Source organism: Dendropsophus ebraccatus, chromosome 2, assembly GCF_027789765.1.
Source record: "Dendropsophus ebraccatus isolate aDenEbr1 chromosome 2, aDenEbr1.pat, whole genome shotgun sequence".
Taxonomy (NCBI): domain Eukaryota; kingdom Metazoa; phylum Chordata; class Amphibia; order Anura; family Hylidae; genus Dendropsophus; species Dendropsophus ebraccatus.
The window spans coordinates 130,381,679-130,406,043 of NC_091455.1; the positions used below are offsets into that span (position 1 = coordinate 130,381,679).

The following is a 24,365-nucleotide window of genomic DNA, read 5'->3' on the forward strand; positions in this document are numbered from 1 at the left end:
CCTGGGGTCCTACAGAAACATTCAGCATATATGCCAGAAACATACACCAAATACAATGTAAAGCTAGCGTTTTTTTTCCCCCAAGTTTTACTGCTTTGTAAAATTCCATAAGCTGCACACTTATATGTTTTGTAGAGCAAGAATATAGATCCCCCCCCCAAATATATATATATATATATATATATATATATATATATATATATATATATATATATATATAAAAAAGGTTAATTTGCTAAAACATAGTTTGTGGTACCTTGGTCCTGTGTTTATATACAGCCAAAAAAGACCTATGCTAGGATTGGAGATAATTTTTTATATGAAATCCCATAACTGTAGACATGTATGGTTGTTTTCAGACAAACAAAATGCAAACATTATCAAACAATCTTTATTTCACCAGCTATATTGCTTAAGAGGTCAATAGAGCAATGATACTTAAAAATCATTAGGTATCCACAAGATCCATAGAAATCCACTGTGCATAGACTGTAATTCCAGAAATTATCTAAATTGCCACTTATGATAAAACCTGCTACCGTCTTCTTGTTCTTCAGAAGCAGATGTGGCACCAGTAAGAAGTGAAACCCTTTGAAAAACTTTGTCCTTCATAAATTACAGGAGCACAGTGATCTGATAACACCTGTGTGTATAAAGATGTCAGCAATGCTAAGAGTATTTGACAGAGGGATCACTGAACTGGAATACTTCCTCATCGTAAAGGTCTTCTGGCAGCTCTTCATCTCCATCAGCAAAATATGTAGGGAATGGAAGATTTTCAAAGCCTTTTTGTTTCACTGCAAGTTTTGTGTCTGTGACCTAGAAAACAGAAAGATAAAAAAAAAATATATATATATATACACACATATATATAAATATATATTTATTTGAAGCATTGCTAGTTGCTAGTCCTGAGGCATTTGCTATTGTTTGTTTACCATATGTTCTTGAAAAGCAAATGTATCTACAGAGCCCTACGAGTCCACTAAGGTCAAAACTGTGTCATTTTCGTCACCATTCAGGTACTGTAACATGTAAGTGTTTCATTTACACGCTGCAGGACTAAAAGAATTTAAGACCAGGAAACCCAAGAAACGTGTGGCTAGATGTGGACTGAACACCCATCCTGCGCTTGGGCTGCACTTGCAGGGCTGGGAGGATAAGAGGACACCAAGGAACTGCAATAAAGTCAGGCGAGTATGTATTTTTTTTTTTTAACAAATGGCGAGGGGTGCTTACAGCGGTGTGGTTAGTACGCTGGAGATTGCTTACAGAATGAACATTACCTAAAGGGGATAGTGTCTACTACATGGGGAGATTACCTGTGTTTTTGGGGTGGGCTTATTTACAGAGGAATTGCCTGAAGAGTGGGAATACTGTACAGGGCGATTACCTACAGAAGACAGGGTTTACCTACAGGGGGAATGATTTCAGAGGGGAGGTTTCCTACAGGGGAGAGTGTTTACTACAGGGGGGATTGTGTATGGGGGGCTTACCTACAGGTCATTGACTATGAAGGGGGTTACCTATAGGGAGTGCTTACTGCAGGGATAGTTGCATAGGGGATACTACTTTATGGGAGGGAATTCTACCTGGAAGCACGGAGTGAAACAACTACTACGCTTATCAGGTTTAATAAGAAAAAATGAAGATTAAAGAAAATTAGGAGAGAACTAGCACAAATCAGAAAATCCAAAAAAGTAAAACATTAAGAGTTGCTGTACATTACTTTCTTTGTTGAGCACAGGGGCTTCTTCAGGGTCATAAACAGCGTACTATATAGGTAAAATAGAGCCACAATCACTTGGCATTCAAAGGAAAACCATCCTAGCACACATGGAAGGCAGAATAGCACTGCACTGTAGGGAGGTGCTATTAGAATCAGTCCATGCATTTCACTAGGGGAGGGTTCTCACCAAGATTTGTGCCTCTAAGACCAGGTAAAATGACAAGCCAGCATATCCTTTATAACATATATCATATGTGCACAGGCCCATTACTTTTAATGGCTCGTGCATAGTGACTACAGGTCATAACAGGTCATCTTCCAAGTGTATCCATGTCTCCATGAAGCTTGGATTTTCGGTCTGAACGAAAAATCAGATATGTTCAGAAAATGACTGAATCTAGTCACTAGCTGACTACGCTCAGACCACTGAAATGAGTGAGGCCCATAATGACGTGAGCAGGAATATGCCACCATGGTATTTGCACAGTTTCCCACACAAATTGCATGAGCAAGCCGTAATTCAGGTGTTTTATCAGTGAAATGTCCATAACAATTGGTTGGGTCTTTTAGCCAGATACACGTTCATCAGTAGTGTCTTTGGCACTGTATGTAGAATGAGTGACAATGACCCAGAAAAGACCACTGTAAGTTGAAAAAACAGTTTGAGGCAACACGAAATTGAGGTATACTTCTCTGTAGAAAAAACAGACATGGCCGCACATCCATATACTTATGACTGATGCTCTGCTTTTCAGCACTATATTGTACTAACTTCAGGAGTTAGCCACATTTTTATCGAAGTGCACAAGCCCACACACCATGTCAAGGTTCCTGATATGCGTGGGTACCTAACTAAAATGGTGCAGCCCCCCAACGGCAACCACCACCCAGCCCAGAGAGGCTATGTTCGGCAGCATTGGGGTTGCTGGGCATCTGGGTCGCTCCCCCTCCGGTGCGGTTTATGTTGCAGTAGTTGTTGCCGTGGGGGGCTGCCACATTTCTAGTTAGGTACCCACATGTATTAGGAATAGAGATGAGCGAACGTTCGGTATTTGATTAGCTGGGGCTGCTGAACTTGGATAAAGCCCTAAGGTTGTCTGGAAAACATGGATACAGCCAATGACTATATCCATGTTTTCCACATAGCCTTAGGGCTTTATCCAACTTCAGCAGCCACCACTAATCAAATGCCGAAAGTTCAGGTTCGGATCGACTCAAGCATGCTCGAGGTTCGCTCATCTCTAATCAGGAACCTTTTGAGGAAAATGTGACTAACTCCTGATGTTAGTAGTACACAGTAATGAGAAGCAGAGTGATCAGTGATAATTATTATGGATGTGCAGCAGTCTCTAAAGGAAAATTAAATTGAGGTATCCTGGTACTTTTGTTTTACAAATGTTTAAAGTGTAACTGTCATAACTTTCAAAACCTAAATCAATAGTAGATGTGATATGAAGCATGTTTGCAATTTACAGGCAACAGTGGTACAGTCGCTTTAAAGCTTCAATTAATTAGTATATAAATTATGGGGTTATCACCCTCGGTACACTGATCTGCCCTGCCACTCTTTATTAATATTCATATGGTGCTTTGTAGTGATAAGTACCAGAGTGATGTTACTGCAGAGCACTGCCTCAATACTGCCAAGAAAGTAGCAGGCGGGTGGGGTGTAGCGGGAACTGAGGGCTGAAATGCCCCCAGTGCACCAAACCACCGAATGTACATGAGATATAAATGGAACAGCGCTAAGGATGATAGTAAGAAAATAACCTGCTGTTATGTTCCTATAGCACACGTGACACTGAGAATTAAGGTTAGAGTCTTCTAAGCTGCTGTTCGATTCCCTTTAATTTTTTTCCAGGCCCATACAGGCATATATTCTGCAAAAACTGTTCCATCTAAAATGGTCTGTAAAATTCATGCACATATTTCAGAAATAGCTCAAAACAGCCTTGTGGTAAAACATATTCATGAATTATTTTGCTATAAGATATGTTATAACAGGGGCAAACAGGATCTCAGAAATCAAGCACATAATTAACAATCTTCCTAAATGCATAGTGAATGAGCGGGGAGAAAGAAAACACACACACACACACACACACACACACACACAAGCAACACCCTCTTTATAAACCCCGAGTAACCACCTGTTCAATGTCTCAGAGCAGCCCTCTTGCAAAAACTGCTCAGAATGTGACAGCAAAGGGAAGCCACTTTCCCCAGCTGCCAGAGAACAGCTTGTGCAATCTGAAATCTATTCACGTCTGTCAGGAACCTTCATGTTTGTAAATACTACAGATTTCTTTTCTCCCTTTATAGAAAACTCAGTTATAGTTCCCTGTAGGTTTAAATGCGATTGAAAAATAATGACATAATAAACAAATGTGCTAATCAACGTGTACTGCAAGGCAAGAAACGTGACCACCACCTATTAAATCTATAACACTGCGAAATGCATTTACATATAAATCAGAAAAGGATTAGGATATAAACTTCAGTGAAGAATATATTGGGGTGTAGATAAGGAGTTATTCCAGATGACGTATTTAATGAATAAGCTGCACACACACACACACACACACACACACACACACATATAGTATGTCTTAACTCTTAACTAGTATGTCTCCAAATCAGAAGACAGATATTTAATCTATTTGGTTAAAAAAAAATACACACACACACACATTGAATATATATATATATATATATATATATATATATATATATATATATATATATATTTTTCATTAATCGGATCACAAGATCAATTAAAGGGGAATCTTTTAGACGAATCTAACCTGCTAATAGCTCCCTACTGTACACAAGGTTCTGAGAATGAAGGTAAGTATGTTACCTTCATCTTCTGCGCAGTTTAATGTTGTCCTGTGTCCAGTAAGCAGGTTTTCGCGTTTACACCAATTTACACCAATTACTGTGCTAAATCAGGAATGTGATAATTTAGTAGCCTGGGTGATTTTTTTTTTTTTTACACACTTCTGTAGCCCCCCTAAGGGACAAATATGAGCAATGCCATGATTGCTTATATGGATCAATGCAGTGCATATGCAGTGATTCATGAAATCGGCACTTGAATGTTAGGGGCTCCTGAAGTCTGCCTCTAACAATTGCCGAATACAGGCAGCCCGGGAGGCATAGAGGAGGACCTGAGCTGCCTGCAGGTCATCTCCCCACAATCTCGCTATGGGGAGCTGATCTGGCCACTGAACACCAATGAAAGGTATGGAAAGCCATTTAAATGCGGATGTCAGTTTTGAATGGTTACGCAGTTAGCACAAAGGATGCAAATGACCAGCACAATGATGCAAATGTACATCACAGTGCCATGGTGGTTAACATGCATGTCTCTGGTAAACATATAAACCTACTTTCTCAATTTGCACTGCTATCCAATATTCTAGAGATTCTACTGCAACAAGTAAAGGTATTCCTGTCAGCAGCTAGTATAGGCCTCTAAAGACACCAAATATCTGGACCACCTCAAGAAAATAGAGATGTTTATGGCCAACAGCGGACACTGTTGGGAGGACTGCTGGGTGTCAGAAAAAAATCCAATAAATTATGGAAATATTAACAGCTTCAAATTTTAAGATAAAAAAAACCCTTTCCCAGGAGCTTTTTTTGCTTAAATAGTCCCAAAACCCTTAGCTCTTAAAATTGCTATTTTATTATTGCCTTTTATTTCCATTTTATGTTGTATTACTATAGAATCTGTCTCCTGCAGTGAGGAGTGCGATAGGGTGAGCGCTTAGCCTAGTGCTTCTCTCTGCTCCTTCTAGCAATCAGTGGGGGTGTGAACAACCAGACTCTGACTAAACTGTTGAAGTGTGGTTGCACAAAATGTAATCCAGCAACAGGATGAATTTACCTTTTAGAGGTCATTATTTATAAGTGCAATGTTTTCGCTGAACAATACAGCCTTAGTCAAGCATACAAAACCATAAACAACTGCACACTTAAATACACACTACTATGGTATGATGTCAAAAGCAATGAACAGGGTAACTGAAAACAATCGGTACAGGAATGGATATACACTACTGAAATGAAAGTAACACTTTAATTGCTGTAATGTTGTCTATGCCGATGTTCACTATTGCACAACAGAAGCCATAAATGGTCCTTATATCACAGGGGTACTCCAGCCAGGACCACTTTTTCAGCAAGACAAAGGTAGGTGAACGCAATAACATACCCCACTTACATAACTTACATAACATACATACATACCATACATAACCCCTGACTCCAGCTTTGCCATCCACATTCTGCTGCTTCAATCCCCCAAGTCCAGACACTTCCTGATTTTGAGACAGGATTTAAAACGGGACGTGGCAGGCCGCTGTGCAATTCAATGGCTGTAGCGGTGCCCGCCTCAGCCATTGAATGGCTGAGCAGGCCTGCCACGTCGTGTCTCAAGACCAGGAATCAACCGGACTAACATATCAGAGAAGTAAATTCTGGTAAAACACCTTTTAAAAAAAAAAAAAAAGCTTCATGACTTTTTTTTCTCATTAATTCCCATTAAATAAATGAATAATTGCATTGTTAAAGTTTCTTAAAAGGACATTATAGGGAGCCAAGGGCAAGGAGGTGTGTCACTTAAAAAATGAACCTCAAGACAGAAATAGCTTGTTAAAAGGGAAATAATATTTTAACAGCAGCAAAAATGTAAAGGTCGGCAAGCTCATCTCACTAACAATGCAAGTTAGCAGGTCGGTTCTGACCCCCGAGACAAAAAAGTAAAATCAATTCATCATCTCCATCAAATGCCTCAACCAACCCTAGAACAGGGAAAGAGAAATAGTGTCTGACTATAGAATGAAAAATCAATGGTTCTTTCTTAAAGAACACATCTTATGTTGTCAGACAGTCTCAAAAAGAAGGGGAGTAGCATGTTTGCTCACTAAATGAAGGACTGACAGGACATTGGCAGCTTTGTATTCCTGTGGTGCCTCTGAACAGAAAGGTATAATCCTGCCCGGCTCAAAATGTATACACTTCAAAATTCAACACTTAACAGGTTCTAGGAGATGGAACAGTATGAGGATGTGAAAGGTATATAATCTGTGCATAAACTCCATCCATCGATTCATACAATGGATATTCCAGTATTCCAGAAGCAGTGTGGTGTTGGCTTGAATGTACTTTCTTCATTATTAACCTGTTGTTAGATACAAAGATATTTTGTATCCACAGTAAACTAAAAAGAAAGTGATCAATACAACTGAAAGGAATGCATCTTTATTGAGGTGTGCTAAGCTATTAAACATTATGCTGTTTATTCTATTAAAGTAATTAAGTAGCGATCTAATAGTTATGTTTCCTGAAGACTATTATGGAGATTTATCAAACATGGTGTAAAGTGAAACTGGCTCAGTTGCCCCTAGCAACCAATCAGATTCCACCTTTTATTTTCCAAAGAGTCTGTGAGGAATGAAAGGTGGAATCTGATTGGTTGCTAAGGGCAACTGAGCCAGTGTCACTTAACACCATGTTTGATAAATCTCTCCCCTATGTGTTTCGCAGTGAAACATGCTAAAGGGGCTATGTTTTTTTTTTCTTTTAAATTGCTACCACTAGTGTTCCAGATATGTTATACATAAAATTGTTGTCAAGAAAGAACACACATGGAATATCTGTATTTCAAGCAGAACTTCAACGCAACTCACCCTCGACTGTTTATAAGTATATATACTGAAAAATACCTAAATTAACAATGGGTACCGATCATAATACAACTGCAGGGGGCTTCAGAACTTGGATAAAGCTCTAAGGTTGTCTAGAAAACATGGATACAGCCAATGACTATGTCCATGATTTCCACATAGCCTTAGGGCTTTATCCAACTTCAGCAGCCACCATCAAATGCCGAAAGTTCGGGTTCGGATCGACTCGAGCATGCTCGAGGTTTGCTCATCTCTAGTAGAAACACAACTTGTCGTGTTTGGAGGAAAAAGAATACTGAGTTGCATCCATCAAACACCATACCTACTGTAAAGCATGGGGGTGGAAACATCATGCTTTGGGGCATGCTTTGGGGCCAGGACGACTGATGTCGTGAGATTTTGAGTGCAAACCTCCTTCCATCAGCAAGGGCATTGAAGATGAAACATGGCTGGGTCTTTCAACATGACAATGATCCAAAGCACACCGCCAGGGAAACGAAGGAGTGGCTTCGTAAGAAGCATTTCAAGGTCCTGGAGTGGCCTAGCCAGTCTCCAGATCTCAACCCAATAGAAAACCTTTGGAGGGAGTTGAAAGTCCGTGTTGCCAAGCGACAGCCCCAAAACATCACTGCTCAAGAGGAGATCTACATGGAGGAATGGGCCAACATACCAACAACAGTGTGTGCCAACCTTGTGAAAACTTACAGAAAACGTTTGACCTCTGTCATTGCCAACAAAGGATATATAACAAAGTATTGAGATAAAATTTTGTTACTGACTAGAGATGAGCGAACCGAGTTTGGGTTCAAGTCGATCCGAACCCGAACGTTCGGTATTTGATTAGCTGGGGCTGCTGCAGTTGGATAAAGCTCTAAGGTTGTCTGGAAAACATGGATACAGCCAATGACTATATCAATGTTTTTCACATAGCCTTAGGGCTTTATCCAAGTTCAGCAGCCACCGCTAATCTAATGTCAAAAGTTCGGGTTCTGATCGACTCAAGCATGCTCGAGGTTCGCTCATCTCTATTACTGACCAAATACTTATTTTCCACAATAATTTGCAAATAAATTCTTACAAAATCAGACAATGTGATTTTCTGGATTTGTTTTCTCATTTTGTCTCCCATAGTTGAGGTCTACATATGGTGTCAATTACAGGCCTCTCTCATCTTTTTAAGTGGTGGAACTTGCACTATTGGTGACTGACTAAATACTTTTTTTCCCCAGTGTATGTACTGACCCAGTGGACATGTTGTACCGATTCCTACCACTCCACACTCCAACTAGGAAAACTTGGGATTCCCACGTCCAAACTTGCCTTTTTGTTTTTCTGTGCCTTTACTTCACCTCTCCCCCTAGTTATAAATAATTTTAAGGCAGAGACTTTGTTATGCTATCCCTTTTCTTGAGGAATGATGTGCTTTGCAAATTTTTTTTTTTTATGTTAATGGTGTTAGGGACTGGTAATCTCTTAAAGGGGTACTTTGCTGGTATGGTATGGCTGGTTGGTATGGCAGCAAATACTTATTTTATGCAATAAAATGCTAATTAATTATTTAAAAATCAAAATGTGATTTTCTGGAATTTTTGTTCAAAGATTTTGTCTGTCACAGTTGAAATGTACCTGCGATAAAAACTACAGCAATCTCCATTCTTTGTATATGGGAAAACTTGCAGGGAGATGACCTGTGAGGGTGCTAGTTTCTCAAGAGGGAACTTGAGAAATTGGTGGGTCTTAAAACGTTGTGCATTGTGTGCATTGTTGTGCATATCATCTCCCTCAAAAGCAAAGAAAAGGAGCCCAACATTTGGGTGATATGCATTTGTATATTTTTCCCCATTTCCCAAAAAAATATCACACAAAATCACACTGAAGCCAGTACTATTAGTGATTACACTGTATTAGTAAGTTATACTGTTTATAGTTTATAATGTTTGGTTGTATATAATGTAAGTGACTGCATTATATTAAGATCAGCTTATAAAGAAACTCATTCTAAACAAAATAATCTTTATCTTTCTCTACAACTAGTGGAAGCAAAGTGTACTATAAAGAAATAAGCCTAACCGCAGCAGACCCTTGAGGATGGGTGACATGATGAGTACTCCCCGTCCTCTTTAAGTAGCAGCTAAGATTATAAGGGAAAATACATCCACTACTGTAAATTATGGAGAGCTCTGCTCAGCTGTCAGAAGTGTCCTGGTCAGGGAATCTCCGCTTGCTATATCCAACGAAGCACAAAACTTTAGCTTTGACTTTGCCATTTAGTAAATGCAATCTAGTGCAAGGACGCAACATGTTTCAGAAAACTTAATTGACACAGGATGTGCAGCAGATTTGAAGCTATGAAGATTTGAAGAATATCAATAGAACTAAAAGATAGAATACAGTATAAAATCTGCAGTTTCTATTTGGCGCCATCAAATCTGCTGCAGATCCTGCAGATACGCAAGAATGGACCTTTCAACATCTTTTACAGAACTAAGAAAGATAAATGGCAAATAACATTGCTGTAATCTTATGTTTAAAAGGTTTTTTTGGATTTGCATCTAAATGCTCACCAGGTGATCCAGGCCACAGTAGCTCACAAGTACTTATGTTTCATTTTCATTATCTTTCTCAGCTGCGTGCAGCACAGTTGTTTTAAGGATGTCAGAGCTTATTCCAGATCAAATTATCTATGCAATGAACTCAAAATTCTCATGATCCCATTCACTAACACGGTCTCAATTTACAGTTGTCTGCATGTCTCTCCATCTCTAGCAAATTGTGCCAAATTTACAACTGTGTGCCACTGAGATACATTTGGTGCAGTTTAAGGCCATGTTCACACGTTGTATGAGACCGGCCTTTCCGTCAACCGGCCAGGTGACGGAACGGCCGGTCTCAGAAAAGATCATCCTGGCAGGTACTGCAGTACCGGACAGATGATCTTTAGCGCCGCTGAGTTCTGATGCGGGAGCATTCACGCACGCCCACATCAGAACTCCCCACTGCAAACACTGTGAAATCCAAAAAGTTCCAAGGTCACAGCTTCTTGAAAATTTTAGTCCATTTATTTAGGCATTACAAAACACAAGTAAAAAAAACAAACAAACTGATACTAAAAACACGTGTGTTTTTAACATGTTTGTTTTTTTACTTGTGTTTTGTATTGCCTAAATAAATGGACTAAATTTTTCAAGAAGCTGTGACCTTGGAACTTTTTTGATGTTTTTCTGCTGCCCAGTATAAGAAACAAGTCACCAGGGAGGACCTGGGAAAAAGTGGAGACTGTGGGCAGGAAAGAATCATATGATGTATGACAGTCCACACTTTAGGGAGTGAGATGACCAGATGTTAAGTATAGAGGGTGGCATAGTCACTTGACTGTATGTGAGCCTTGCTCACAGAGGCACTTCTACTAGACACTACATTAGGAAGTAACAACTCATACTGCATTTACATGATCTGCACACAATCTTTAGAGATAGGAAAACCACTTTGCTATGTAATGGGGATATAAAAAAAATGGTAAATTTTAAAAGACATGTTTAACTCATTTACATTTTTATATTGTATAATGTGTATGCATCCAGTTTAAAAATAGCATACTGTCCTTGAAAAGGAGCTGATGGTACCCCTCAGCAAAACTGTATACACAGACACAGAATTGCTGAGCTTAACTTTAGTTAGATTTTAAGCAAGAAAATTGGTCAAGTAAAGGAGAGAGAACCAGGTCACAGACTATTTACAGCATACAAAAGGTACGGTCAGTTTATCGGCATTTTTATTTTGAAAAGACTTGCTACATCAGAGCTGGAGATCTCCTGGGTGAAAACAGAACATGTCAGTCCATAGTAAAGCGCAATAGGCCAAAGTCCAAGCTGTACCATAAATGATACTGAATGCATTCTCAAAAGATCATTAAAACAGGCTGGAATAGTCAGTGCTGTTTTTTTTTTTTTTCATCTATGCATTTACAGACAAGGATCTCGCAGAGGTCTATTTATATATATGATTTTGCCAGAACATTAAAACAACCTGTTTACTACTACGTAGTTCCCTCTTCTTCAGCTCTGACCTACTAAGGCATGGACTGCTAATGACTTTTAAAGAGAATTTTCTTTTACTGATCAGATACTAAAATTTGTCCTTTTTTTCCTGATCTCTTTCTACTTTATGGCTGCGATGTTTTTATTTCACTTTTTTATAAATGGGGGCTGCCATTTTGCCTGAGCTATTTTTAACAACATTTAGTGACATGCTTCACAGCAAGCCTCACGAATATAGATGAAAATAGACAGACTTGTCCCTTTCAGATGAATGTAAAACATTACTGAGTGTACTCTGTGACTTTTAAATAGGTCATATCTCCTCTATCTACTAGGGTCACATGTTGCTGCAATGCTGTACAGATCACTTTACAGCAGTCTCCTCTTATTAACACAGATAAGTCTCAGCTCAATTTTAGCCCCAGTGGAAAGAATGAAAACTGCAAAGTTTCAGGATTAGTTCATAATATAGATAGTAAAAGGGAAAATTAGAAAAAAATAAATTTCTTGTTTTGAATATTTATTCAGCCTGATCACCAATTGGAGGACTGGTTTATGCCTTATGAGTTTTTTACCTACTCTAAATCAAATTTAATATTGTAACTTGAGGGACCACTTTATAAAATTCCTAATCCCACATAGTCAATGGCGTAAAAGCAAAATGCAAACATTTTTGACATCATCACATTGCAGAAAAAAATGGAATAAAAATTTATGAAAAAGTCATCTTTGCAAAAGAAAAACAGACAAAACCTACAGATCAGGGTGCAAAAAGGAGCTCTCATACAGCCCATAAGTAAAATAAAACAAAAGTTATATAAGTCCAGTATCATAATCGCACCAACCCACAGAATACAAAAATGTAATTTTTAATGCAAAGTGAAAACAAATGCCGCCAAAAGTAGCAAAATGTCTCTTTTTCTTTTAACTTTACCTCACAAATAATTTATTTTTTTGGTCTTGCTGAACATTTTGTGTTAAAATGAAAAGTGTAACTACAAAGTACATTGAGACTAGAGTACAAGTAGATGGAAAATTGAAAGGGTTATTTATGGCTTCTAAACAATGAGAAGTAAAAAATGAAGGGGCTAAAAGAGCTAATCTGCAAAATATTGTGGAAACAAGGAATACAAAAACCCTACCTTAACTAAGCAATTTGTATGCCCAGGGACGGAACCATTAACGAAAATTATGTTGTTCTTTGTATTTACTCTCCATACCTAGATAATAAAAAACAATTTTAAGGAAAACAGAAAAAAATGCATTTTACATACTTATGTGAAAGCAAAACATAACATGCCAAGAAAATCTCAACAAGAAAACAACAGACCTTAAGTGCGTAAGATGTTCTATAGAAGTTTCCCAATGGACCAGGCATTTTTGTACCAGGAAACACCCGAGCTGGATCCTGTTGGAAAGACCATGAATATTTTCACTTAGGAGACTAAACATCAAATAGATATTTCTTCTTTACCATATTTATGAGGGAAAAAAGATTATCTGGATGTAAAGAACACAAAAATATTTAACACTGTGCATATATATAGAAACAATAGAAGGGGTTAATGGTGGGGAGCAGCACCAGCAGGGGATCAGTGGCAGGCAAGCGGAAGTTTCTTCCCATCCTACTGATGGGAAGAAGCTTTATAAATATTGGCATTATCATAAAGCATGTGGTTTCTAGATTAAAAGCGTTACTGTCGTTTAAAAAAAAAAATCACGTCAGGATTTATTGCCAGCCAGCCGGGGATTGGAGCAGCATAGATCTGACTCTTTCATTTCATAGACTATTATGAACAAAATAGTGGGATTTAATTGACATCCAGGGAAAGACGTGCTAATTTTTTCCACAGCAGTATTGCAGTTCTTAGCATTTTGCAGTGTGCTTCTGTATTTTTTACATTTGCATCTGGATTTAAAGTGTACCTGTAAAAACGATTTTACAAATGACACTTTAAAGAGGTTGGCCACTTCAAAGAAAAACTGCTCAGTGTTCTAAGTGTACTCACTGTACAGTATACACTGACAGCTGCTGCCTGTGTACTTCGTAGAGCTAAAATCAGACTCCCCTCCTCTGTGGTGAGTCTGTCAATAAGATGGGCGATAAAGAACACAGATCACTGATTTCAGGAAGTCCAGCCAATGATAACACTGTTAGCTGCTGGTTAAAGCACTCAATACAGTGAAACCCTAGGTGCATTGCTCCCTGGGAAATACATATATGCAAAAAAGAGCCTGTGGAGCCTTATTTAAGAGTCTCAAAACACACAGGACTAGCCAGATATCCCTCTGGGAAGGACCCAGCCTAGGCATGGCTCCTGTAGGGAAACCATAAGATGGGCGAGCATAGAGGAGCATGTGACCATGTCCATTACCTTGTGTCATCCATAGGCATATACCTGCTCAGAGGAGGACACCGAGGGAACCGGTGACTCATCGGGGAATAAAAGTTAATTTTCTCCCATATAAAGCTATTGCTGCAGGTGCGGCTAGTACGTGCTGCAGGCTGTACAGGAATGATTTGTTCCCTTTAAGGGTATGTGCGCACTAAGGAATCCCGGAGCACCTGCCGCGGATTCCACAGTTTGCACCCATTTCTGTTGCTCACATAGGCTACATTCTATGGTTTAACAAAATTTTGTAAAAGAATAAGTGGTAGACTCAACAGTGGAGTATGCAGTGTAGTAAAGGTATTTATTTGGTGAACAGTCGTATTCCATATATACAGTGAAAACAAAAATACAAATAAATGGCGACCATATGTGTAACACATAAATAAGAATATATACAAAGGTGGGTGTATGTCCAGGTGAGCTATTACACCCTGCCTTACTCTATGGAACCGCTTGGATTGAGCGTCCCCACTACCAAGCGAAGGGACTTTACCTAACACTACATAGGAGAGACAGTCGGGTAGAATAGGTTATGCCATCACTCTTGGATGTGGGGAATGTCACACAAAATATGCTTGGTCGTAAAGTTATACAGTATGCACTCTTAGATTGACTGGTAACAAGGCTGATATTTAGAACAAATTTTTTTCCTCGATTTTTCATTCTATGGTTTGCCAGACTCCGTTGTTCGCCCGAAGAACGAGCGGGTTAATTCTTCAGGCCAACAGAATCTGGCAAATCATACAATGAAGCCTATGGGAGCAGCAGAGATGCGTGCAGCCACCAGCGGGTGTTCCGTCGGGATTCCATAGTGTGCCACCCCTTGACACAAGATAATCAATGTTATTCCTCTAACACAAATTATATATTTAGAGATAAGGTATGGCACACAAGTTATGTAAAGAAATTACTCCTGAACCGATATATAGCACTACCGTAAAAATTTCTGGCAGTGAGTAAAATGTTAAAATGTTATCCTTTTAGGGTACGTTCACCCAGGACGATTTACAGCGGAAATATCGCTGCGAGTTTTGCAGCGAGATCCGCTACAAGGTAAGGTCCTGGCAGGTCCCTGTGACTACATACTCGCAGCGGTCTTTCACCCACGCCCTTAACCACTTACTCAGCTCCCACGCTGTCTGGTATTATTGTTGCAAGTTGCAAGTAATGTATACAATGTAAAAATATGCATTAGACATGCTCATGTGAAACCAGCCCAATGCTAAATGTCAGGAAAAACCTTGTGTCTGTCCCATCTAATCCTATGTCTGGCTCTGGAGAAAATGTAACATTTCCAGTGTAAGGAAAATCTAGAATTATATGCCTATACTTAAAATAAATGGCAATCCACTTAATGCAAGGATGTGCTGGGTTTACCAGAGTGGGATCAGCTTTTAGGGTGTGCGCACACTGAGTAACCTTGCAGGAAACTCGTAGCGGAAATCTCAACTCGTGCCTGCTCGTGGACTGCGGTGGGCGCGCGCGTCTCCGCCGGTATCGTAGATTCCATTCAATGCATGGGCGGATTCCGCCCTCAGTCCAAAGGCAAGCGGGCGTAAGCTGAGAATTCTGCGGTGAAGTTTCTGTCAAAATCACTCGATGTGCACATACCCTTACAAAGGAACTACCAAGGAGTGCCCTCTATGACTCCCATATACCCTATGAGAATTTTGTTGTTGTGCCATTTTGTTAGAAAAACAAAATGTGTGCAAGTTTGACATAGGGGAAGCAGATTATATATATAGTACAGGAGGAGGTATGCATTGACAAAAATTATATTTTCTCCTTATTTGTTTTTGTTACTGAGAACAACATTTGTAGTCCTAATCAACAAAACCACTTTCACTTCCATTTAACCAATAAACCAGCAAGCTACATCTAAATTTCAACTCATCTAAATAAAAAAATAAAAAATCAATTAACCAGTCATACAATACTGAACTTATTCACTGACTTACACCAGCTGCTATAGCTCCTGGCCTACGGTGTGTTTTAGTCTGCCCATGTGACGCTGGCTGGCCTTTATAACCCCATCTCTTCATGACTCCTTGAAATCCTTTACCGATGCTGAAAGAAGAGGAAACAGCTTATTAGAAGAATAACCTTCTCTCTTTGTTATGGGTCAGAAAGGAAGGAGAAAAAAAAAAAATAAAAAATAGTTTTTTTGTAAGTGCAACAGGTTTCCATTTACTTGAGGTTAATGGCACACTGTCACTAAAACGTTCTGGGTGTAGATGACAAAATGGACAAGTACAGAGCTCAATAGGTGGGAGACCTGTCTCACTTGTAAGAAAGATAGGTATACCACATAAATGAAATATTATTTTCCATTTACAATATGTCTACTTCATGTTGACATAATTTGGTAACAGTTATTTTACTTTTTTAGGACGTTAAAGCTTAAGAGTTTAGCAGCCAACCCATCAGATGATTCATAGAATTTATCAGACATGAAACTTAAAGAGACCCCCCCCCGGTGCAGACACATACACTTACTGCTTCCACGAAGTCCCGGTCCCTTCCCGCCGCAGAGATATCCCCGTTCTAAGCCGCGCACGCATTCCCCAGAGATGAGTCCGACATCCATAGAGAATGACTGGAGCCGTCATTCTCTATGGGCGTCTTACTCATCTCTGATGAGCGCGCACGCAGCTTCGGACGGGGATGTCTCTGCGGCAGGACGGGCTCCAGGATTTCGTGGAAGCAGTAGGTATATGTGTCTGCATCGGGGGGTCGGCCAGGCTCTGCCCTGGCACGAGGGGTGACAGAATCCTTTTAAAAATTACAATTTCGTCCTAGTATTTTGGAACTTATACCTATCTTGGAATACATCTAGGGGTGTAGCAGATGTTTGAGGAAAGCTTTTAGAATTTAGGTACAAAAATGAAAATTTACATTATTTTCCCAGGAAAAATAGTTTTTGGCTCACAGAGGAACATAAGGGAATATGCACCAGAAAATTTGTTACCCAAGTACAGCAGTACACCACATGGTCAAAAACTAAAGTAGAAACCCCAAGAGGACCTACAGCTTAGAAGTAAAGTAATCACCACAGAGGAGGATAATGAGATATAACAGAGGGATTTGGAGCAGCTGGAAGCTTGGGCAGATAAATGGCAAATAAAGTTTATTGTGGATAAATGTAAGGTCACTTGAGCCGTAGAAACAATAAATACAGTTAAGTGCAAAATAATAAAACTTGGGGGTATTGGTGGACAGTAAGGGCCCTATTACACACACAGATTATCTGACAGATTTTTCTGAGCCAAAGCCAGGAATGGACTATAAACAGAGAACAGGTAAAGGAAAGACTGAGATTTCTCCTCTTTTCAAATTCCATCCTGGTTTTGGCTTACAAAAATCTGTCAGATAATCTGTTGGTGTAATAGGACCCTAAACTCAACTTTAGTGATCAGTGCCAGGCAGCAGCTGCCAAGGCTAATAAAATAATGGGATGCATCAAAAGAAGCATAGATGCTAAAGATGAGAACATAGTTTTGTCTTTTTATAAATCACTGGTCAGACCACATATAGAGTACTGTGTAGAGTTTTGGGCAACAGTTTATAAGAAGGGCATGACTGAACTGGAGCTGGAGGGATTTATTCTGATTGTCACTGGAGTCGGGAAGGAATTTTTCTCCCTGTGAAGGGGCAGTTTGCATCTGCCTAAGGGTTTTTGCCATCCTCCAGATTAACGCAGTACGGTTTCTGTGGGTTGAACTTGATTAACTCTTGTCTTCTTTTAAGCTTATTAACAATGTTACTATGTGTAATAGGTGACCCCATTTTGAAAAGTACAACCCTCAAAGAATTCATCTAGGGCTGTAATGAGCATTTGGACCCTTTAAGTGAAGTATTCCCTTTGGAGAGAAGTATATAACAATTTTATTTTCTAATATGTATATTTAGCTTAGAAAAACTCACACAAGGAACAACGCGGCACATTTACTAAAGATGCACCCCTGGCATATGCCACGAAGAAGGCGCAGATTGTGTCTTTCTCTGTGGCGGACACCTGCTCACCTTATAGGCAGGGTTGGAGCAGCAAGGTGTGAAGGAGGCATGGCGCCTCATTATCAAGGTTTACTCCCAGAAACAAGCGTAAACAAGGCAAAAATTTAAACCTGCCCGGAGCTGTTAGGGTGCTTAGCTGGGCTCAAAGAAGTGCCATTTTTGGTGAAGATTTTGCTGGAATAGTTTAGAGGCACCATGTCACTTATGCACTGATTAGTACAAGTATAGTAGGAGCCCATAAAAACTACAACCCTCAGAATTTATCTAGGGGTATAGTGGCCATTAAGACCACATATGGTGAGGCTATAGACACTTTTGCAAGTATTTTTTTTATTGTGTGAATAGTAGTAGACATAGAAGTGGCACACACTGATAAGGGTCAAACATCATCTTTATTGGAATCGTGGGACACTCAGCATGGAAGGGGGAAGGTAGATGGGAGAGAGTGCGCCTTTAAACAAACGTTTTTGCACTTTTGCGCTTAGCCGCGTTTTGTCAGATTGAGGACACAGTTTTATTGTACCAAAATGTAAAAGGCAACTTTGCAAAAGGTCTTAAAGGAAAACATTCGTCCATGGGGCTGTTACTGAGCATTGTCGAGATCTGGAGTGAACAGAGAGGTCACTACTGATGCATATATGAATATAAGTGAGAGGATGCAGGAGCCAGTGGGCGGGCAGCACGGTGTCTCACAGCGGTGGCACTTTGGGGGATCCATGCCGCGATCCTCCTCTGGTCATCCATGCCAGATCACGGCATGTATCGTGTGAATGAGGCCTGAGAATGTACACTGCCTGAGCCATGTATATCTACCCCTTATCAAGAGAACAAAAGGAGCTGTCACTCTAACATTCTGATACGCACTCATTATTATAATGAACCACCTTGCAGATAACATCATCCAATTACAACTGCAGTTAAGTGAGAGTAGTTTCAGACTGCTTTCAGTTCAATTTGTAATTGCGTTAAATAGCCAAAATAATAAAAAAAAATACTGCCAAAATTCTAAAAAAAAAAAAAAAAAAAAAAAATTCATAAATGATGAGTTTAAAAAAAATGCACTTATCTGACAGAAGTATCACTAAGTTTATGCTACTGACTAGGTGTGTTACACAGAGAAATTTATCTGACAGATTATTGAAGCCAAAGCAAGGAACAGACTACAGTATAAAGAGGGAACAGTTCATAAAGGAAAGATTGAGATTAAAGGACAAGTGCCATGAAAACCTTTTTCCCAGTAATTGAAGCACATTACAAAGTTATATAACTCTGTAATATGCTTCAATCACCTATCTGCCTCCCTTCCGTCTTTTCCCCCCTCCACCCCCACCAGGGAGTGTCCTAACTCACACAGACCTGATTACTGTAGTCACCCTCACCAAGCTCTTCTCTCAGCTCCTTCTCCTGTTACAGCAGCCGCCCCCCCCCCCTCCCCTGCCTTGTCAGGTGACTCAGCTCCCATTGGCTGAACAACTGCAAGCCATCACTTGGACTGGGGAGGGGGGCTGCTGTAACAGGACCTAGACCAGCCCTACTGCTGATGACTCATCCTCACAAGAAGGAGCTGCCTGGTGACGGTGACGGCAGTAATTGGGTCTGTGTGAGTTAGGACACTTCCTGGTGGGGGGTGGAGGGGGAAAAGACAGGGAAGGGAGGCAGATAGGTGATTGAAGCGTCAGAGTTATATAACTTTGTAATGTGCTTCAATTACTGGGAAAAAGTTTTTCATGGCACTTGTCCTTTAACATTCTTTTCATATCAATTGCTGGCTTTGGCTTCAATAACGCGGGGGAAGAGTGCGCTGACTTCTCATGCTAGGGTGGGTTCATACTGAGGAATTCTCGCGGATAATATGCGCGAAATTCCGCTGTCTGTCCGCGCACACGGCCACGTGCCTTTCCGCCGGCTCCATAGATACCAATTTATTGGCTGGCGTATTCCGCTATCTGCCGAAAGAAGTGACATGTCACTTCTTTCAGCGGATAACGGAATACGCCGGCCCATAGAATGGTGTCTATGGAGCCGGCGGAAAGGCGCGCAGCCGTGCGTGCGGACAGCTGACGGAATTTCGCGCATATTATCCGCGAGAATTCCTCAGTATGAACCCACCCTTAGTGCTCGCTTCTTCCTTGTTACCTGCTTGCCGCCTGTGCTATTACACACACAGACAGTGAGCGGGGAACAGCAGGAGGGGCTGCCCATTGAAGTCAGCCGCCTCCTGCCTCCGCAACTTCTCCAGACACTGGTAATCAAATGCTGAGTGCTCGGAAGAACTTAGAGCTCGGAATGTACCTAAAGTTTGCTTATTTCTAAAGTGGACCTTTAACAGCTCACTTGCAGAGCTACTGTTGAGGGTCAGAGATATGACCAAATGGTTTTCACAGAAGGTTGCAAGTAGATTGCACAGCTACCTATGTTTGTCTGTGTAGAATAGTAGGCAAAAAACCCAAGCAAGCGCAACACAGGATCAACTGCAACAGGTTCTGTCTCTCGCAATAAAGATGAGTGAAATGGAGGATTGATAGCAAATAGTATTAATGTGCCAAATACTACTCCTAGATATAACCACATAGTAGAAAACTGTCCCAGGTGGTGATGTTAGTAAAACAGTTAACATATACCAACAATCTGGGGGGGCCCTTGGGGTTTGATCCTGTCACAGTGGGGTTGCAGGGCCATTGTATGGCCTCCCTTCCCTGTTTGCGCTTGCTTTGTGGGGTTGGCTGTCGCTGACCGACACAGTGTTGGGACTCATGTGAACCAGGGGACCTGTACGTGGTACATGAGGCAATATGGTTTGATCAAATTATATACCAACATCCTGGCGTTGGTTTTTAAATGTAGTCGAGAGGCAATAGTGTCAGCCTTAGGTGTGAGATGCAGCAGCTCCTTTCTCTCCTTGTCCGTATATACCAACAATTGCTGTCTGTGATGTGTCCAGTAAACACAGGCAAAGCTAAAATCGGAACACTTCTCAGGTGCATATAAGCTGGCATCAGGTGTCGAAAATGAGGTCAGTGTCATAATGTATCATTTAATTGTTCAGTGTAACATCACAAATGTGGTTAACAAATCTGCTTTGTTCTCAGGCATGCACTGAAATGGAACATTCCCGAGCAGCAATAACATGCCAATTAGAGACCTCACTGGCCAGGGCTCTCTGCAGCTGCCTCTGTAAATATATGGATGTATTTTAGCAGGCACAATGCCCACTGGGACTGCTCACCTGATGACGCTAGCCCAAGCAGAGAAAGTGCTCATTATATAATGTCACAATCAGATCATGTGGAAAGTGGGTTAGAAGCAAACTGTATGTCCCAAATTAATTGGATCTCTCCGTAGCTCTGTTCTCTTCTCGTATTCTAAAAATGCACACTATGCTTTGGTTCATTGCTTGATTAATAAACATACATACAATTTCTCTCTTCCTTTGTGACAAGTTGGTTTTAATGTAGTGTGATTTATTAATCGGGTTTATTGATACTAGCACCACAATGTGCCAGAATACCTCCAATCATATATCCACACGATAACTGATCAGTCACTGAGTGATACCCACCACCTGTGACAATCTGCTCTTTAGCACATGCATTACACAGTTCATTGTGAAGTGACCTGTAACTGCAGCTAAGCTGCAGTTACACATCGCCACCGCTACACAATGAACTCCGTTCACTGAGCAATGTGGGTGCTGAACAGCTGATCAGTGACTGATGAGCTATTCTGTGGACAGCTAATCTATTTTACACACAAAAAAAACCCCTTTAAATGTCAACTTTGACACGTGTTGAAGAGTTTGACTTTGTTAGGTACACCCAAATACCAAAGTATCAAGTGGGGTCCAAATGGATAACTATCAAGGAAAAAGTACACTAAGAGGCACATGTAATGCCATAAAATCATAAAAGCACAACCAACCTTGCTGCATAACAAACAATACAGCCACAACCACAGTAAACATAGTTATACCTTGTTCTTCATTGTAAATCTTTATAATGCTGTCTTAGGACCCTATTACACGGAGCGATAATCAGCCCGATTCGGCTGATTATCCCTCGGTGTAGCAGAGACAACAATCAGCCATTGACGGTTTATTTAGGCCCAGACCTAAAAGCATTGGCTGCTGACCGGGCATTGCTACGTGTGACGGCGATGTGCGGCTGAAGATTGCCCAAACAGTTAAGAAAGGCCACCTTGAAGCTGCAGCGTGCGGTGCCGGGGCGCATACAGAGTGCCGGAGAACACTGGGAACGTGGACAGTTAAAGTATTAACTGTTTGGGTGAGGGCTGCACAGACATCGCTAACAATGTCCGGGCAGCCCTTGCTGAACGATAATCGGGCCGTGTAATAGGCCTAGTAAACGAGAGTCAATCTAAATATTGATTGGGCCTTCATCGGCCTGTGTAATAGGACTCTTAGTTCTGCAGCTCTTTTCATCTCAGGACTGGCTAGGGTTAGGGTGCCCCTACCAATCAGAAAGACCTTTTGAAAGAAACTGACATCACGGATATACATACATCTATGCAGTCAGTTTCCTTTATTATCTTTATTTTGGGCTGACAAAGTCACAGAGTTTTCAGGTCGCCCAGCCTCCTCCAAGAGTGATTGACAGCCAGGTCAAATTGAAATCCTGCACACTCTTAGAGGAGATGGGGTGGCCTAAAGACTCTAGGACACTGTCAGCCCAAAATAAAAAGAGCACAGGGGCAAGCCAAAATATATATACAGGATGCCTGCTTACTAGGTAACTGGAAACTGGCACCACAGTTATATGCATATCCGTGCTGTCCATTTCCCTTTAAATTTAGTTAGTCCACACATGGACATATTCCACGAACAGAGGAGTTTAAATGGTTGTTATTCATTTTCGATCCTGGAAAATTGGAGGATTATGCATTAAAGGGGTTGTCCGGCGATAAAAAATTATTCACAGAATAACACACATTACAAAGTTATACAACTTTGTAATGTATGTTATGTCTGTGAATGGCCCCCTTCCCCGTGTCCCCCCACCCCCACCCGTGTACCCGGAAGTGTGGTGCGCTATACATTACCTGTCGCGTGCCAACCACGGTCTCCGATCGTCAGCAGTGACGTCTTCTTCGGGAGGCCAGCGGATCTTCCCGAGTGCCGGCCGCCCTCTGCAGCGTCATCCGAAGCTCAGCCGCGATTGGCTGAGCATAACTGTGCTCAGCCAATCGCGGCTGAGCAGCTGATGACGTGGCCGCGTCATCAGCCGCTCAGCCGCGATTGGCTGAGCACAGTTATGCTCAGCCAATCGCGGCTGAGCTTCGGATGACGCTGCAGAGGATGGCCGGCACTCGGGAAGATCCGCCAAGCTCCCGAAGAAGACGTCACTGCTGACGATCGGAGACCGTGGACGACACGATATGCGGTGAGTATAATGCACCACACTTCCGGGTCTAGCGTGGGTGGGGGGAAACACGGGGAAGGGGGCCATTCACAGACATAACATACATTACAAAGTTGTATAACTTTGTAATGTGTGTTATTCTGTGAATAATTTTTTATCGCCGGACAACCCCTTTAACATGTGATGGCACACTAGCAGTTTATAGGCTTTATAATGTATTAGAATAGTTATAGTAACAATAGCAAGGATACAATCATTTCAATATACTGTAGGTTAATTAGATTTAATGCATAAAACATATCTAACTAGATATAGAGGCAGATTAGAAATTAGAGTAGTTGCTGTCTTAATAGCTAAACTTTGTCCAGAAAGGTAACACAAAAGGGAAACCTTGCTTCGAGTAGCAACTAGGTTATTCCAATACAGATAAAACAAATGTATTTCAAAGAGTATAATTTGTGACTAAGCTCTGGGAGACAAAGAAATGGGATATCCACATCATCTTTTAGTAGGATTTAAGAGGACTCTACACACAAGATTTAATAGCAGATAATGCCTTCTATTAGACGGGCACCAAACAAACATCTGCTTCAGGCTTATTCTGTGTTATAGAAGCTAAAAGCCTCTAAAATGCTTAAAATTACTATGTGAAAGAAACCAAGAGCAGTGTAAAAAAAAAACCTCCAGTATTTATGGTACACTTAAAGGGGGGTGGGAGCAAAAGACAGCCTCAAGCCTTCTGATCTCCGATACAAACATCCTGGTCTTCCACTTATCGAAAGTTAACCCTTCAAGTTAGAAGAAGGTGGGAGTCCTGAGTCCTGATTAAAATGTGCAAGCAATAAAAATATCTGTGCATCATGACTGATAACTGGACAATGTCGCTGCAACATTAATGGCATCACACACCTGCCCCCTCATATTTTAAAAAAGAAAGGAAGTTAGCTGCAGGGAGCAGAAGGCTTGAGCCATTTTCTGCTCCCTGCAAAACCTTTTTATCAAAAGATCAATATCCATCATTCTATTCTGTACCACATCATATTATGGAGGTGTCCAGACTGCCTGCCGCATGGAGTAATTACCGCGGATTCCGCCACTCATCCTCTGCCACTCCCCGCCACTCA

At 40.8% G+C, this 24,365-nt stretch overlaps 1 protein-coding gene across 1 annotated transcript in view; it reads right to left on the reverse strand.

The window, feature by feature from the left end:
* Nucleotides 1-373: 373 nt before the first annotated feature.
* The window catches only part of MRPL3 (mitochondrial ribosomal protein L3), a 70,847-nt gene continuing 46,855 nt past the window's right edge, over nucleotides 374-24,365 (reverse strand). The window contains exons 7-10 of the mRNA XM_069960288.1: nucleotides 15,811-15,919; nucleotides 12,790-12,867; nucleotides 12,602-12,679; nucleotides 374-819 (exon numbers count right to left, since the gene is read on the reverse strand). Of these exons, the coding sequence (XP_069816389.1) occupies nucleotides 670-819; nucleotides 12,602-12,679; nucleotides 12,790-12,867; nucleotides 15,811-15,919 (415 nt within the window). The 3' untranslated portion in view covers nucleotides 374-669. The remainder of the gene's footprint in view (nucleotides 820-12,601; nucleotides 12,680-12,789; nucleotides 12,868-15,810; nucleotides 15,920-24,365) is intronic.